The sequence below is a fragment of the Diabrotica undecimpunctata genome, chromosome 1 (genome assembly GCF_040954645.1).
Source record: "Diabrotica undecimpunctata isolate CICGRU chromosome 1, icDiaUnde3, whole genome shotgun sequence".
NCBI lineage: Eukaryota > Metazoa > Arthropoda > Insecta > Coleoptera > Chrysomelidae > Diabrotica > Diabrotica undecimpunctata.
In genome coordinates, this window is record NC_092803.1 from 112,979,119 (window position 1) to 112,994,847 (window position 15,729).

General features: G+C 32.7%; 1 protein-coding gene across 1 annotated transcript in view; it reads right to left on the bottom strand.

Moving 5' to 3' along the window:
* Nucleotides 1–8,400, bottom strand: part of LOC140452708 (chitotriosidase-1-like) — a 31,961-nt gene extending 23,561 nt beyond the window's left edge. Inside the window, exons 1-2 of the mRNA XM_072547029.1 lie at nucleotides 8,244–8,400; nucleotides 3,846–4,034 (exon numbers count right to left, since the gene is read on the bottom strand). Coding sequence (XP_072403130.1) covers nucleotides 3,846–4,034; nucleotides 8,244–8,301 — 247 coding nt within the window. The 5' untranslated portion in view covers nucleotides 8,302–8,400. The remainder of the gene's footprint in view (nucleotides 1–3,845; nucleotides 4,035–8,243) is intronic.
* Between the last annotated feature and the right edge of the window lie 7,329 nt (nucleotides 8,401–15,729).

The following is a 15,729-nucleotide window of genomic DNA, read 5'->3' on the forward strand; positions in this document are numbered from 1 at the left end:
GGCATACTACCTTTATTTGTAACAATAGTAGTTTTTGAGTCAGACCATTCAGGTTTAAAACTTTGGACTTCAAAAAGCACAAAAGTAGGTACAGGTTGACCGCAACCTACAATTGACACGTTTTCTCCGTGCTCGGGTGCGGTTAAATGTATCGGTTTTGCTTCCCTTTAAGCAAAAACAATTTATTGCTTATGAACTGTCAATCTGCATCCTGTTTCGTCCATATTATACCAGGTTTGTCAAATAAGGCATTCCCACCTTAGCTAATCTGTGAATTCTTTCGACAGGATCATTTTCTTGTACTGCAGATAAAGCCGGTGATCTTCCAAGCTTTCTTACGGGATTTTGTGTGCTGTGATAAAGACCTAGCGTTGAGCGAAGAATGTTGTAACGCTTGGCAGCACCTTCCGTTCGATATGACTTGCAGAGCCGAGCGTAGATCTTCTTACCACCACTCAGCTCGTTTTCTTTGCATTCGATAAAAGAGTTTAATGTTTAATCCCTAATATTGCCACTGGCAATATTAGAAATTATTAGCGATGGTAATATTAGGAACAAACAACATGCAGAAAAATATCCGTTACTTAAAATTGCATTTGAAATAATTCATGCAATTCATAAATAATAAAAGTAGCTTTTAATAAAAGAAGAGCACTACAATCACTATTTTCAACAGTACTCAGGGGAGAGGAGATTCCACTTGTATGTCAGGCTAAATACTTAGTTATAATATTCGACCAGAAGCTAACGTCCACACATCCGAAAGCTTAAGTAAAAGACTGTAATCTTACTTGGAAAATAAGGCTACTGTTTTAAAAAAATGGAGGTTAAACTCAAACTATATCTAAAGGTGCATTGAAATCAAGGCGAACACAAACGAACGAACGAGGGAACGAATTTGTAGATGTTTGCTTGGTCATTTGTTTTCTACAAAATAGGACCATTTACATTGTAGCGAACGTTCGCATTCGTTAATGATCCGTCCGCAATATCGGATACAGATGAAGATGTCATCATTAGTGCTGCTAGTTTTATAGTTATTGCAGAACTTTCTAGAAACAAAGGAAGAAGAGAGTGTGGTGTTCAAATTTGTTACAAAAGAGAAAAAGAGGATATGATGCCTTGTTAATTGATTTAACAACTGACAATGTAGGTCAAGTTACAAATTTCTATAGAATGTCTGCGGATGATTTTGAAATGAAATTTAAAAGCAAACCACGTAAAATTATAAGTTGTATCAGTCCCACTACCTGACTTTTTTAAAGAGCCTTTAAAGCTCTTTTTGTCTTTCTCGTCAAAATGATGCCAGGAGTGAAGTAATCTTTTTTGACGTGACAACGTCTTAAATTAGGTTGTGGCTCGGAGTCACTCATGAAAAAGTGTAACGCCCGCTCACGTCTGTTACGATGAGTCACCGAACGAGAGAGAGGCCCGCCGGACCGGCGAATGCCTTGCGTCTCTCTCCCACTCAAACATGATCGGTCCGCTGCGCGCGCAGCACTAGAGAATTAGGCGCGTTGAATCGGTGCGTGCTTGTGTCTCTGTCTTTCTCGAGCGTTCTTGGCGTTGGAAAACCGAGAAAGCGTCATAATACAAGTTCACACGTGTGGTTAAAGTATCGTCAGCTGTGTCTGTAGTGAAAATGTGGAGTGCTTAGATTCGTCATTTACAAGAACTACAACAATAAAGGTAAATAATTGTACACTAATATTTCATTATCGTAAACTATGATTGATTGATTAATTGTTAGATATATATTTATATGTTATATAAATATATTTCTATAGTTAAAATTTGTGCAATTCTTATTTTCATTCAATTCCTTGTTCCTATTGTGCAATTTAATAATATTCATATCAATAAATATTCTACCGAGAAAAAGACGTTGTCACGTAAAATCTTCGCCCGTAAAACCGACTTTACAGGCAACCGAACTTTTTTTACTTTAGACACATCACAATTCATATCATTCTAAATTTTGTTCCAGGCATCAGTTTTTTGTTTATTTTATATAATTTCGACTTCAGATTTAATAGATATTCAATTAATTGAAGCGGCTTTTAATTCGTACATTCCATATTGCAAAATTATTTATGCATACAAGTTGTCAGCATTGCAGAACAAACGGCTCTGTCAGCCTAAATTGTAAATAAATTAGTTTTAAAATAGTACTTCCCAATTCGCTGATTTACCGACATCGTTTGTATCATGTCTGTACTTGATCCCCTTCGTTCGGTCGTATTTGATTTGCTGTTTAAATACAATAATTTTAACGAACGAATTATTTCGTTCGTTTGTATTCGCGTTAATTTAAATGCACCTTAAAGTTATACACAAGGGTAATAAGGTCCATGATAACCTCTGGTTCAGTGACTTGGTGTAACAATATATAGCAGTCTGGCACAGCTCGACTGCTTCGTGTAACTCACAGAATGCTTACTTAAACTACGAAAATTACTCCAACAGAGCTGAAGGTTTTACTAAACCAACAACCTTATCAAAAATACATTTAGGGATATACTACGTATAAAGTGCATAGAAACAGAGGCAGACCAAGTAATTTTATATCAGAAAATAAAGGCAGATACGTTTTGGGAATACCAGTGAACCATATAAATATAATTCCGGGATATCATTTTAACAAAAATTGTCAAATTATAACATTAAAAAGAGAAAACTGGAAAACCAGCCGGCCAGTAAGGACAAGTTCTGGTTTGTATACGAACAGTTCCAAAACTGACATAGGTACCGAGGAAACTCATGAAGGTTGATGGGCCTAAAAAGGAGTATGGACTCCAATATTTGTAACGGAACTATCCTTGGGTTCTGCAATAATACTAGAACATAGGAAAGATAAAGTGTTCAGCTAAATTTACAGTAGACATACTAAGTCACAGCTGAAATGTTATTATGATAATAGTGGGCTTATGTTATATGAGGATGTCATAGTAAACTTTTTGCTATGAGTTTAGAAGATATGAAGGCCATGTTGCACGTCTTATACCACTGCGAAGGCCTTGTATAATTGCAGCAGTTTTTGTTTTTATCTAGCGAAATTCTAAATTCCGCATTTCCTTCCCCAATATTTCCACACTTTCCAAATAGTCACATTCTTTATTTTACTTTTTATATGTACGAATGGTTGTTAATGTCTTCCCTACTTACTGAACACCAATAATGGTACGACGAAATAAGCCCTTATCAAATGCATTCCTATTTATTTTTGATCTGCTCGCTAGTTGTGATGATTTTGCGACAGAGAATTTCTCAAGGTCGCTAACTTGACGTCTTTAAATGACAATTCTTTTTATCTTTTAAACGTATACTTTAAAATAAAAACCAATATTTTACATTTTTTTTGCAATAAGTGGAATATGTAATAGTGACTAAATATCCCCTTAGTGACCACAATAAGTTCTTTAATTATCTGTGATAACAAAATCATGATGTTTTAGTCTACTCAAAGCTATTTAAATTATTTCTGCATTGTGGTTTTCTTTTGTGAACATTAAAATAATGTTTCGAACGCAGGGTAATAAAAAAATAGGATTTCTGTTACTTTACGCGGTTCTGTTACTGTGTTGCGGTATAGATGTCTGTCATGGTGCTAGCGTTATTTGATGATTTAAGTACTACGTTTTAGATGACTTTTGCTGAATTATTTTGGGTTAATAATTATTTTAAATTAATATTTTACTACCAGTTTACTCCCAAAATACTCCCGTAAATATATTTTTTAATATTGAGATTTTTCTCAGTATTATAAATAGCAGAAGTCTATAGGGATGCTAATTACAGAGGCTATATTAATCAATGGATGTATTAAACAGATATTATTTACTTACCATGACCACCAGGATCATTTGACTCCCAAGAATCCAAAATGTGAATAGAACCATCTAAGTTCAGACCAAGGAAAGCAAAATTAATGTGTGTACACAGCGATGGATCTATATTACTGACATCGAAAGCACCATTTCCTGCTCTATAAATAGTCCAACTGGCGAAATAACAAACGACGTTTTTTTTCGCACCTATAAAAAAATCACGTAAATAGTTATGTAGGTAACAAAGAAATTATTAAATCCGACTATTGTTCGGAAGTTATTTTTTCTCGTTACTGATTTTACCATATATCCGGTTCGGAATAAATCAAAATTTAACATAATGACGGTATTAGATTTTTGTTTCGATACAGGGCAGCGACAGCCGCTTATACGTATTTCGACCTCTTTAGGTCTCCTCAGAACGGTATAGCCACTGCTCTGAACCAAAACAAAAATCTCTCCCGTCCTAGACAATAGTTATCAAAATAAGTATATACGGACGTAACTACGCCATCTAAAAACAATAAGAAAAATCAAACGATTTCTACCTAGCGAAACCGAATTCAAATTTTTACCACTGTGTTTCCTAAAACTTGCGAAACAAACAGCTGGATAAATTACTCGGCAAGGGAATCTAAAATTGCATCCCACATGCCGTTCATCCTGGTCAAAATTCGTAGTGAATTCAGTTTCTGGTACTCCAAACGAAGTAAGTGATAAAACATAATGACAGTATTAGATTTTTGTTTCGATACAGGGCAGCGACAGCCGCTTATACGTATTTCGACCTCTTTAGGTCTCCTCAGAGCGGTATAGCCACTGATCTGAACCAAAACAAAAATCTCTCCCGTCCTAGACAATAGTTATCAAAATAATTATATACGGACGTAACTACGTCATCTAAATACAAAAAGAGAAATCAAACGATTTCTACCTAGCGAAACGGAATTCAAATTTTTACCACTGTGTTTCCTCAAAACTTGCGAAACAAACAACTGGATAAATTATTCGGCAAGGGAATCTAAAATTGCATTCCACATGCCGTTCATCCTGGTCAAAATCAAAATTTATTTATGTCTTTTGTGTGATTTGGGTTTATCTTTTTTATGTCTTTTGGTTGGGCGTTTATTTGGAAGTGCCCCCCCCTTCGCAGTTGGGAGTTCCCCTCCCAAGGCAAATGTCTAGATTGGAATATGTTTAAAAGGATAAATGGTAGAATAAATTTTAGAGGAAAATTAATAATATAAATTATAAAATAAAATTAAGAAAAATATTAACTAATGATGAATATTTAGAATATGATATTGTACTTGGATTAGATTCAGATTAGAGCCAAAATATATCAGATATCACTGGTCTTTAAGCTGCCAAACAGCTTTTGATAGGTTAAAGAATATTCTCTGCTAGGAACCTATTGTAGCTATTTTTGAATTGGTGCAGTTCTAAAATAAAAACGAAGTAATGGAGAAATGAAATCAGTAGCTTACTTTTCAAAAAAAATAATCAAATATCAAAAGAACAAAAAAGCCATAGTTTTAGCATGCCTAGCAATTAAAGAAGCAATAAAATTTTTGCTAATGAGAAAAAAATTTATAGTTATTATTGATCAGAAGCCCCTTGAGGGAAGAGAACTTCGTACAAGACCAGATGAAGAATTAGGAGATATGACACATTTCCTTTCACAATTTGAATTCGACATAAAATATGAACCTGGCAAACAAAATGTAGAAGCCGCCCGCCTTTCTAAAAATCCTGTTTTGGAAAATAAGATCAAAATAATAATCGACAAATAATAGATAAAATGAGGGAAACAATTTTAAACCAAGATATATTTTATAAATTAAGGAAGAATGAAAAAAAAAATTTGCCCAAAGACTTTGGACTAGAGTTAATAACAAAAATTCACAAATGTTATGGTCATATCTCCATTAATTGCAAATTCCACTGGTAATGTAACAAACAGAATTATAAATTTTTATTACATTAAGAATATGGATTCACTGGCAAAGGATATCTGCCAAAAATGCGAGATCTTCTCTAAAAATAAAACAAGAATATATCCAAAATATGGTCTCTTTTCATAATTTTGTCCGCCAAAGGAACATATTGAGATAATGTCCTTAGATACAATAGGAGAATTTGGAGGCAATCGTTCGACAAAAAAATACCTCAACTTACTTGTAGGCCACTTTACCAGATATGCGTTTGAAGTTCTAAAAATCAGACGACAGATGATTATTCATAAAATTAATTGCCAAAACTCAAGATAAACACCCCATAAAAACATTATTAACAGATCAGTCAACAACAATATGAAAAAGCTCCTCATAAGCAAGGGTTTGTCTCTTCCCCTAAAACTACGTCTAGTTGAGTGCTACATTTTTCCGATCTTACTATATGGTATGAGAGGCCTGGACGCTGACAGAGACTCTCACGAGAAAACTAGAAGCATTCGAAATGTGGGTGTACCGACGCATTCTTCGTATATCCTGGACCGAACATGTCACCAACATAGAGGTACTCCAAAGAATCGGAAATGAGAAAGAAATCGTGAGCACAATCAAACATAGAAAGCTTGAAAATCTAGGCCACATATTGAGACACGATAAGTTCCGTCTACTTCAATTGATTGTTCAGGGGAAAGTAGACAGTAAGCGAGGGCCAGGCAGGAGAAGACACTCGTGGCTCCAAAATCTGCAGAAGTGGTTCGGGCTCACATCGGTCGAATTATTCAGAAGCGCCGCAAACAAGATCAGAATTGCCATGTTGATAGCCAACGTTCGCAACGGACAGGGCACTTGAAGAAGAACAGATCAATATCCTGGAATTAATTCCAAAATGTTTAGAAATCAAATGAAACGTTTAGTTATTTAATTAATCTTTACAGCAGTAGACTGCCCATTCTCGTATATCTTAAACGAAAGACTTAATCAAACATTAGTAAACAGAATAAGATGCAAACAAAATAAAACCAGAATTAGATCATGGACAAAATAGCCGACTAATGTATAGATGAATACAATAAAAACGTTTATTCTGTAACTGGCTATAGCCCAGAATATTTGGTTTTTGGAGAAGCCCATCCGATTGTTCCCAAGGAACTGTTTGAAGTGACAAACTTACAAAAAGATAAACAAATAGTCTATAAAAATTCATTACGCCATGAATATAATAAAAAACTAAATGACAAAAATAGAAAATTCTATGATTTAAAAGAGGGAAATTTTAGTATATGTGGAAAATAAATCAACATTGAATGGAAAAAAACTTAACGAAGTCAAACCAGGTCCATTTCAAATAAAAAAGAAATCATAACGAACATAAATGAACCGTAACATCTTATTTGATTAAAATATGGAAAGAACGAATAATAACAAGGAATACTAAGCTCAGGTTAATCAATGCGCTTATTTTTCCCGTTGCTACATACGTAGCTGAACATGAAATATCAAAAAATTGATAGGAGGAAGATCGAAGGCCTCTAAATGTGAGTCCATAGAAGAATTCTACGCGTATCCTGGACAGAACAAAGGATCAACCTGTCAATTATGGAAGAGCTTCATATAAAAGACAAGATACTAAAAAAAGTAAACCGAGCATACCTAATTTACTTCGGCCACCTACCTTGAAGAACGGGGATTATGGAACTATTGGTAGTAGAAGAAAAGGTAAAAGGCCAAAGAACAAGAGGAAGATGTCCAACAACTTGGGCAGACTAAATAAAGACTCTAGTGGGATAATCCCTACATATGGAAGCCGTCCATACGGCACAGGAACGCAGCCAATACAGACAGCAAGTTAATTATATTTGGAGTGTCACTACGCTCTGACAAAGGATCAAGGAATGAGGAGAAGGTGGGCTCGGAACCTCACATATGTTATACAAAATTGATGTTCCCATAACATTTTCCTATTCAATGACAACTTTAAACAAGAAGCAGTCGATCGTACAATTAAAATATACAAACACAGCAATATATCTTGGGTATAACTCTTAATACGAAGTTTCAGTGGAAATATCATATTGAGAAGAAACATGAAGAAGTTCAGAAAAATATATTGGTTGCTTAGTCGTAATTCTGACTAATTAATACATGACAACAACCTCATTATATATAAGCAGATATGGAATAAGTCCAATATGTAGTTATGCTGTCCTGTTGTGGACCTTCATCCTGACCTAAACATCGCTATACTAATTCGACAAATCTCATCAAAAGAGACCACGTCAACATCAAACAGTCCGGATTTGGTAACAAGTTGAATATTAATCGAATATTGAAAGGGATAATATCATTTGAAGTAAAATACCTTAGTAGTAAGTTACCTTTTATTACGACTATTTACATTGCTTGGGTACATAAAAAACAACATTAAGAGACCACTGTGATTTTTATTTATAAAGATTATGCTTACCTGATGTTTGGCAAATAAGAAATGTAGATAGCAACGAGAGTAACACTAGCACCTTCATTTTGAGCACTTACTAGTATTAAGACTACATAATAAAAATTTACGAGTAATTTATACAGCGACACAATTTATTGATTTATCAGATAAATTGGAATAATGACTAAAGATAAAAAATATTATTTGGAAGTAAACAAACACGTATATATAAAAAAACATGAATTTATGAATTTTTAAATGGTTTCAAAAGCAATCCAATTAATCAATAGGTTTTTGGTGTCTAAAATTATTATTAAATATTATCATTAATACAATCGAAAATAGAAGGCCTGATTTTTCATGAATCAGTGATACAATACAATCGTCATATTTCTACGAACACTCTTGATCTGAATGGACCAAAAATATTGAAAAGTGAGGTGATAAATGCTATAGATCAAACGAAAGATGGGAAAGCAACAGGATGCGATGAAATACCAATCGAATTTTTAACGAGAACAACGTGAATGTAGTATTGGAACTGTTTAATAAGATATATGATACTGGTCAAATTCTATTGGACTGGTTGAAATCTACATTTTTGCCTCTTCCCAAGAAATCGAATTCTAAGACGTGTAGTGAATATAGCCTTATAAGTTTAATGAGTCACACCCTTAAAGTATTCTTGCGTAGCATAAGTAAAACACAGTTCGGTTTTGATTTTAGATGCAGTTTTGGAACTCGAGAGCCGCTCTTTGGAATACAAGTCTTGATTCAAAAATGTCTGGATCAACAGAAAGATGTTTACGCCTGTTTTATCGACTATGAGAAAGCATTGAATACTATCAAACATGACAAACTCATAGAACTATTACATCTTACAGGACTTGAGACTAAGGGCATCCAGATTAAAAAAAATCTATATTGGAATCAAACAGCCCACATGAAGAATGGACATATGGTGAGTGAAAACGTAACCATTTGGAGAGGGGTTAGACAGGGCTGTATTATTTCGCCACTGCTTTTCAACCTGTACACAGAACAAATATTTCTAGAGGCACTGGAAAAGTACAACAAGGGCATCAAGATTAATGGCGTACCAATAAGTAATTTTCGATATGCAGATGATACTGTTATACTGGCCGATAACATCGAAGATTTACAACTATTTAAGAAATACAACTGGCAACCAATTTGGACTGAAGATCAATAGAAAGAAAACTAAATTTATGGTGATCAGTAAAAAGAACATTCAACATATCGACCTGAATATTGAAGCCGAACGTATTAAAAGAGTACACCGATTTAAATATCTGGGATATACAGTAAATGATAAGTGAGACCCAGACGTAGAGATTAAGATCCGAATTGAAATAGCAAGATCCAAATTCATCAAAATGAGAAAGCTCTTAAGCAACCGCCACCTAAGGCTACAGTACTCTCTACGCTACTTTACGGAGTTGAAGGTGGTATCTTCTACCATCACTAGTGGTAGTGGAGTTTGAACAAAGAATATAGACGCTTCTATAATATATCTATAATATAAGCGTCTATATTATAATCTAATCTATAATATAAGCGTCTATATTCTTTGGTTTGAATATATAGTTAATATATGAAACCTGTAAAATATCACATTTTGATTTAATTTTTTCATATATCTGTTACATTTTTTCAGACATCTATCAATGGTGAATAAATCTTCTTCTTTTTTGTCACTAAACAAAAAAGAATTTTTAAACAAAATTTTATTTTTGGCAATATAATTGTCAAAAATAAAAATTTTAAGTTGGCATGTATGACATTGGGGCTTATTTGTAATTGGTCGCTATTCTAATTTATTTATAAATTCAATTGTTTTTGTGTTAAGAAAATGTTTTCAAAATTATATTAAAATTTCAGAGAAATATTAATTAGATAAGGACATTTTTGTAGTAATTCTTTTTGAAATGTGTAAAAGCAGCACTTTTATTTCAACTTTGTAAGATATTTTGTCTTTTTTAGCAGCTCTTGATAATAATTGTAAACACAATTGAAAGCTCGAGCCATCCAAAACATACATATTATATATATATATATATATATATATATATATATATATATATATATATATATATATATATAGGCCAAATATATGGTCTAGGAGGTCAAATTCGTTAAACTTCTCGTGCTTGAATCGGTATCAATAGAGTGTTATGGTTCATTTCAGCATCCCTGTTTCATCAGACACTCGGGCTACTACAAATTCAAACCCGGAAAGTCCAACGAATGTCTCCTAAATCTTTACCATTGCATTGGTTAGCGTGCAGAGGTGCCATCTACTTTCGTGGCCATGAGCTAAAACGATTTAATAATATCGTTTTCTGTCATCTGGGCTATACCAATGTGTAAAAGATTAAATCTTTTAGCATATAGCAAATGAGCTGGTGGAGACACTTGGTGAGGATGGACAACCAAAGATAGACTAAAACAGTATGGGAAGCAAAATCGGCAAATAAAATAAAACGAGAAAGACCAAGAGAAACCAAGACCGAGAAATAATAAAATAAGGAAAATATTCAATAATAGAGAGTAATATGGAATGAGGTAAAAACAATTGCACAAAAAAGAAAGGACTGGAAGAAATCTGCACAAATTTCTAAAATTTAGATAAAAGATTACCCCTACACCTGTTAGGTAAAAGTAAGTTTAATTTATTATAATTACGACACATTTAAAAAATATTGTGCCAGGAGGATAATCAAAATGATAAGAAATGATAAAAAATTTAACAAGAATGTTATTACTGTATGCTAATGTTAAATTGATTTTTCAGATGATAAATGTACAAATTCGATTGTAAAATTTAATATAAAGTATAAAATAGCTAAACATATCACGTACGTATCTTTAAAAAACTCTGCTCAAACAAACATATACTTTAATAATTTGGTAGCTTTGATTCTTTCAAAATTTCAATCTTGTGTTTATTTCAATGTAGCGGTAATTATCACAATGGAACCAAATACTTAAATAGGTTTAGTAAAGAGAGAAAAATAGAGAAAGTGATTGAAGTAATTTTAACCAGTAATGATTGAAACACATCAACAACTATCACTTACTATGTTAATCACTTAGAATTTTAATGCTATTCAAGCTCCATAGTTTGCAATAACTATTGAAAATTGTTTATTTTATAACAAAATCACCTAAGTATTATGTGCAATAGAAAATACAAAATAAGTACAAACGTTCTTAATGTTGTGTTATGTTGTTAAACATAACACAACATTAATATTAAACCTTTTTATGTATAAAAATCAGTAAGTTCTCATTAGTCACTTAAATTACACACACCTTACTCTTCATTCGATTCTAACAGTTTTACGCCGCAAGTCCTGACTCGGGACAGGACTGGCGTTTTGCCCACAGGAAGTCCCACATGTCCCGCAAATACTGCACTTTTGTTATTATCGGAATGATTTGATAATTAAAGTTATATAAGTATCTGCATTATGTTCGCAACGTAAAAATATTTATGGAAATTAAAAAGTTTTCTGTTTTAATAATCCATATTAATGAAACATAAATGAATATATTTAGAATAACAGAAAAGTTTAAAATGTTTTCGACAATTCCCTGTTTCAGTCTCACGTGAATCCCTAATAAACTTTTCCTTACTTTTTTAACCACTTTAATTTGAAACACATGATTAATATCTATTTAGCTCTAATAAACTCTAGCTGATAATTTTGATTTATCGAAGTAGCTCTTAATTTAAGACAAACCGCTCGTTACCAACATATTTCATCAACCTTTAAGAGTTTGTGATTTCTTGATGTATTCGAATTATGAAAAAACCAATGTATTATTATAAAAAATACCTAGTTGTGTACAGTGTACAGCATCATTCTGGCGTTTAACATTATTAATAAGCGAGTCACTTTAAATGAAACCTTACGACGTCGAAGAATATTACATTCAAGACAACATACTTAGAAGCAAGACAACATACTCTACACACCAAACTATCATGTTCGAAGACCAATAATTTTAGACTACTAAATTCTGTACGATTATGTACGTTTCTGTACCCTTTTCTGAAGTGTGTCAACCCTTCGCCTGTTTTAGACCAGGCCGGATCTGTTTTGAGGTGGATGTGAGAGGTGGAATTCGGATTTTTGCAAAAATAGTTAGGTGATCACTTCAGTAATAATAATTGATCTATCCTTCCTCTTAAAAAGGTCGGAAACATTAATAAAAAAATTTAAACATTTAAAAATTTCGAAAAACAATGATTCTTTCTACTTTAATTGCTTATAACTTTAAAAAAATTTATTTTGAAGCAAAGTCATTCTAAAATAAAATGGCGACAATTAAATTTTCTATAAAATACAGCTGGTTAATAATGTTTTAATTTATTACCCTTGCTGCAATAAATTAAAATACAAAAAATATTTTTTATATTATATTAAAATACAATAAATATAAAAATAAAATAAAAAAAGAGGGAGAGATAGAGAAAATGGCAAAAATCGAGCAACGTTTATTTATAACACTTCTTTAATTGCGGCAAAATATAAAAATAACATAAGAGAGCAGCACTCTTCATCTTTGAAACGCTTTTGATTTTTGTCGATACTCTGATCAACAGATACAGATATCGAATTTTTACCGTTGAATTGATACAAATTTTATTTAAAATTGTTCAAAATTGTCTCAGCTACATTTTTTATTTGAAATATTGTTTTTACGATTCACAGAATCTTGGTAAATCGATTTTTTCAGTTTTTTCCCCGGAGGGGGGTGTGGAACTTTTTTGCATATTTTTTAGAGTCTCAAAATTAATATTTTCAGAAAAATTCAGATTGTTCGTATGATTTTTAGAGGTTCAGTCAGTAGCATTTTCGTCTGACTGAAGTATAAATAAATAAATGTATTTATAACAAAACAAAAGCATATCTGGCATTTGGTAATGCGTTTTTTAATTAGCTCTATTTCATTTACGTCGTGTCGGATTAAAAAAAATGAAGAAAATTTCTTTATTGGAAGCCGAGAAAATACATTTTTATTACGTATACCGATTTTGATATTTGAAATTAAATTCTCTTTAACCTAATTTTCTATACTATGGTTATAATACCTATGGTTTTTATTATTATAATATCTATAATATAAAAATGAATCGCAAAATGTGTTGGTAAGCGCATAACTCAACAACGCATGGACCAATCTTAACAATTCTTTTTTTTTTAAATGATCCTTAAAGTTTAAGGATGGTTTTTACGGCGAGAAATATTCGAATAATTGAATTTTATTGCTTTTCAATTAAGTTTATATTGAAATCGATAATCTAATCTAATTCAAGTTTATCTTGAAATTCAAGATATTGAAATAGATAATACCATATTCACCCATTTTATCAAAAACCTTCAAAGCGCACATCAACGTTGAATCTTTCTATTCAATGAAATATATTAAATACATTTGCAAATATGTAACCAAAGGGAGTGATATGGCTGTGATTTGTATTAATGCAGAGAATTCCAATTATGAAGTTACCCAATACCAAATGGGTCGCTATGATAGTAGTAATGAAGCAGTTTGGCGAATATTTTCTTTTCCTATTCATGAGAGACACCCTACTGTTGTTCATTTAGCTGTGCATTTATAAAATGGACAAAGAGTATATCTTACAGCACAGAACGCAGAACAAAGAGCTGCTCAGCCACCATCTACTACATTAACCAGTTTTTTTGAGATATGCAAAACGGTGCTTTTGCTTAAACATTGTTATATTCGAAATGCCAAAATATTATACTTGGAATCAATCCTCAAGGAGATTTATACGACGGAAACAAATAAAACCAGTTCCTGGATACCCAGATACAATATGCGATTGGTCGAATTTATTCAGTACATCCAAGCAATGATGAATGACGAATGAATGACGAATGAATGACGATGATGAACTCATTGACATTGGTAATGGCTAATTTCCTATAGACACCTTGACTGGTTGCATTAACTTTCCTCCAATATTTTGTCAGTTCACTCGATCAAAAGATGAACTTATTCAAAAGGTGTTTCCAGATGTTGCTCAAAATTACAGAAACCATGATTGGTTAAGCGAACGGGCTATATTGGCTGCAAAAAACATAGATGTAAATGAATTACATTTCAAAAACAAATCACAGGCGAATTGAGGATATATAAATCAGTTGATTCGGCTACTAACCAAGATGATGTCGTCAACTATCCGCTTGAATTTTTAAACTCGCTGGATTTACTAGAATTTCCACCTCACAATCATCAATTAAAAGTTGGATCGGTAGCTATAATGTTGAGAAATATCAACCAACCGCGTCTTTGCAACGGCACACGGCAACTATACTGAAAGGAAAGTATAAAGGAGAAGACGTTTTGATACCACGCATCCCAATGATTCCGACTGATATACCATTTGAATTTAAACGACTACAGTTTCCAGTGCCGCTTGCTTTTGCCTGACCACAAATAAGTCCCAGGAGCAATCATTAGTTCAGGCACACTGTTCCCGTGTTGGAAAACCATCAGATTTGTTTGTATATTCACCAGGTAATCAAACAAAAACATTGTATATCATAAAGCACTACAATAAAAATAAAACAGATTTTTGTTAATAATTATGATTCACTTGATTTACAATAAAGCGATTACTGAAAATACTTATATACGTTTTATTTCAATATTCTTTATTACATCGATTATTAACCCTATGTTAATAATAATAATAATATATGATCAATGTATGTTTTGTCATTAAAGCACCCACTTTATAAATATGTGTCACCTTTAGGTTCCCACTATCCCTTTAGATTATTTTTCAATCAGGTTTGAACCTTAAGTTCACCTCTTAGTTTGAAGCCCTTTGGCAGACATCCCAGTAGGGGTTTTTAGTGGGTCCAAAAGGGTGGCCAAAGTTCGTGGAAGCGAAGATACTTAGGTCACCCGAGCTGACCCTCACACACCGCCTTATCATCATGGTGACGGTTCTGTTCAGGAGAATTAAAGAAATAAACTGCCACATTCCAAATCTATTTGACAGAACGAAGTCTGTCGGGTCCGCTAGTATGTTACAAATATCTTGAAGATATAAAAAATTTTATCGAGGAACCCTGAAAAAAAAAAGTAATGATGTACAGATTATCAACCTATTGTTTATAACTTCGTCGCAAATGTCGGACAACTTTGACCGGTTGGGTCTCAGGAACCATCATTTAATTCAACTTTTTTCTTTTATGGCAAACTTCTATACGGTTTACTTTTTGCTTTGCAGATTTTTTTGCACTTTTTAAAAAAAAATTTTAATTTTTTATTCTTATGCGATTATGCGAAATTTATTAAATCGATTTTAATGAAATTTGGTGTACTGTTTTATTATGTTATGAATATTTTCCAGACGAATTATGAAGGTCCTACATGCATGCCTTGTTTCCCTCTCTTTTTTGTATTTATTCCTATTTTAAAATAAGGGCAATAAATTAAAACATTT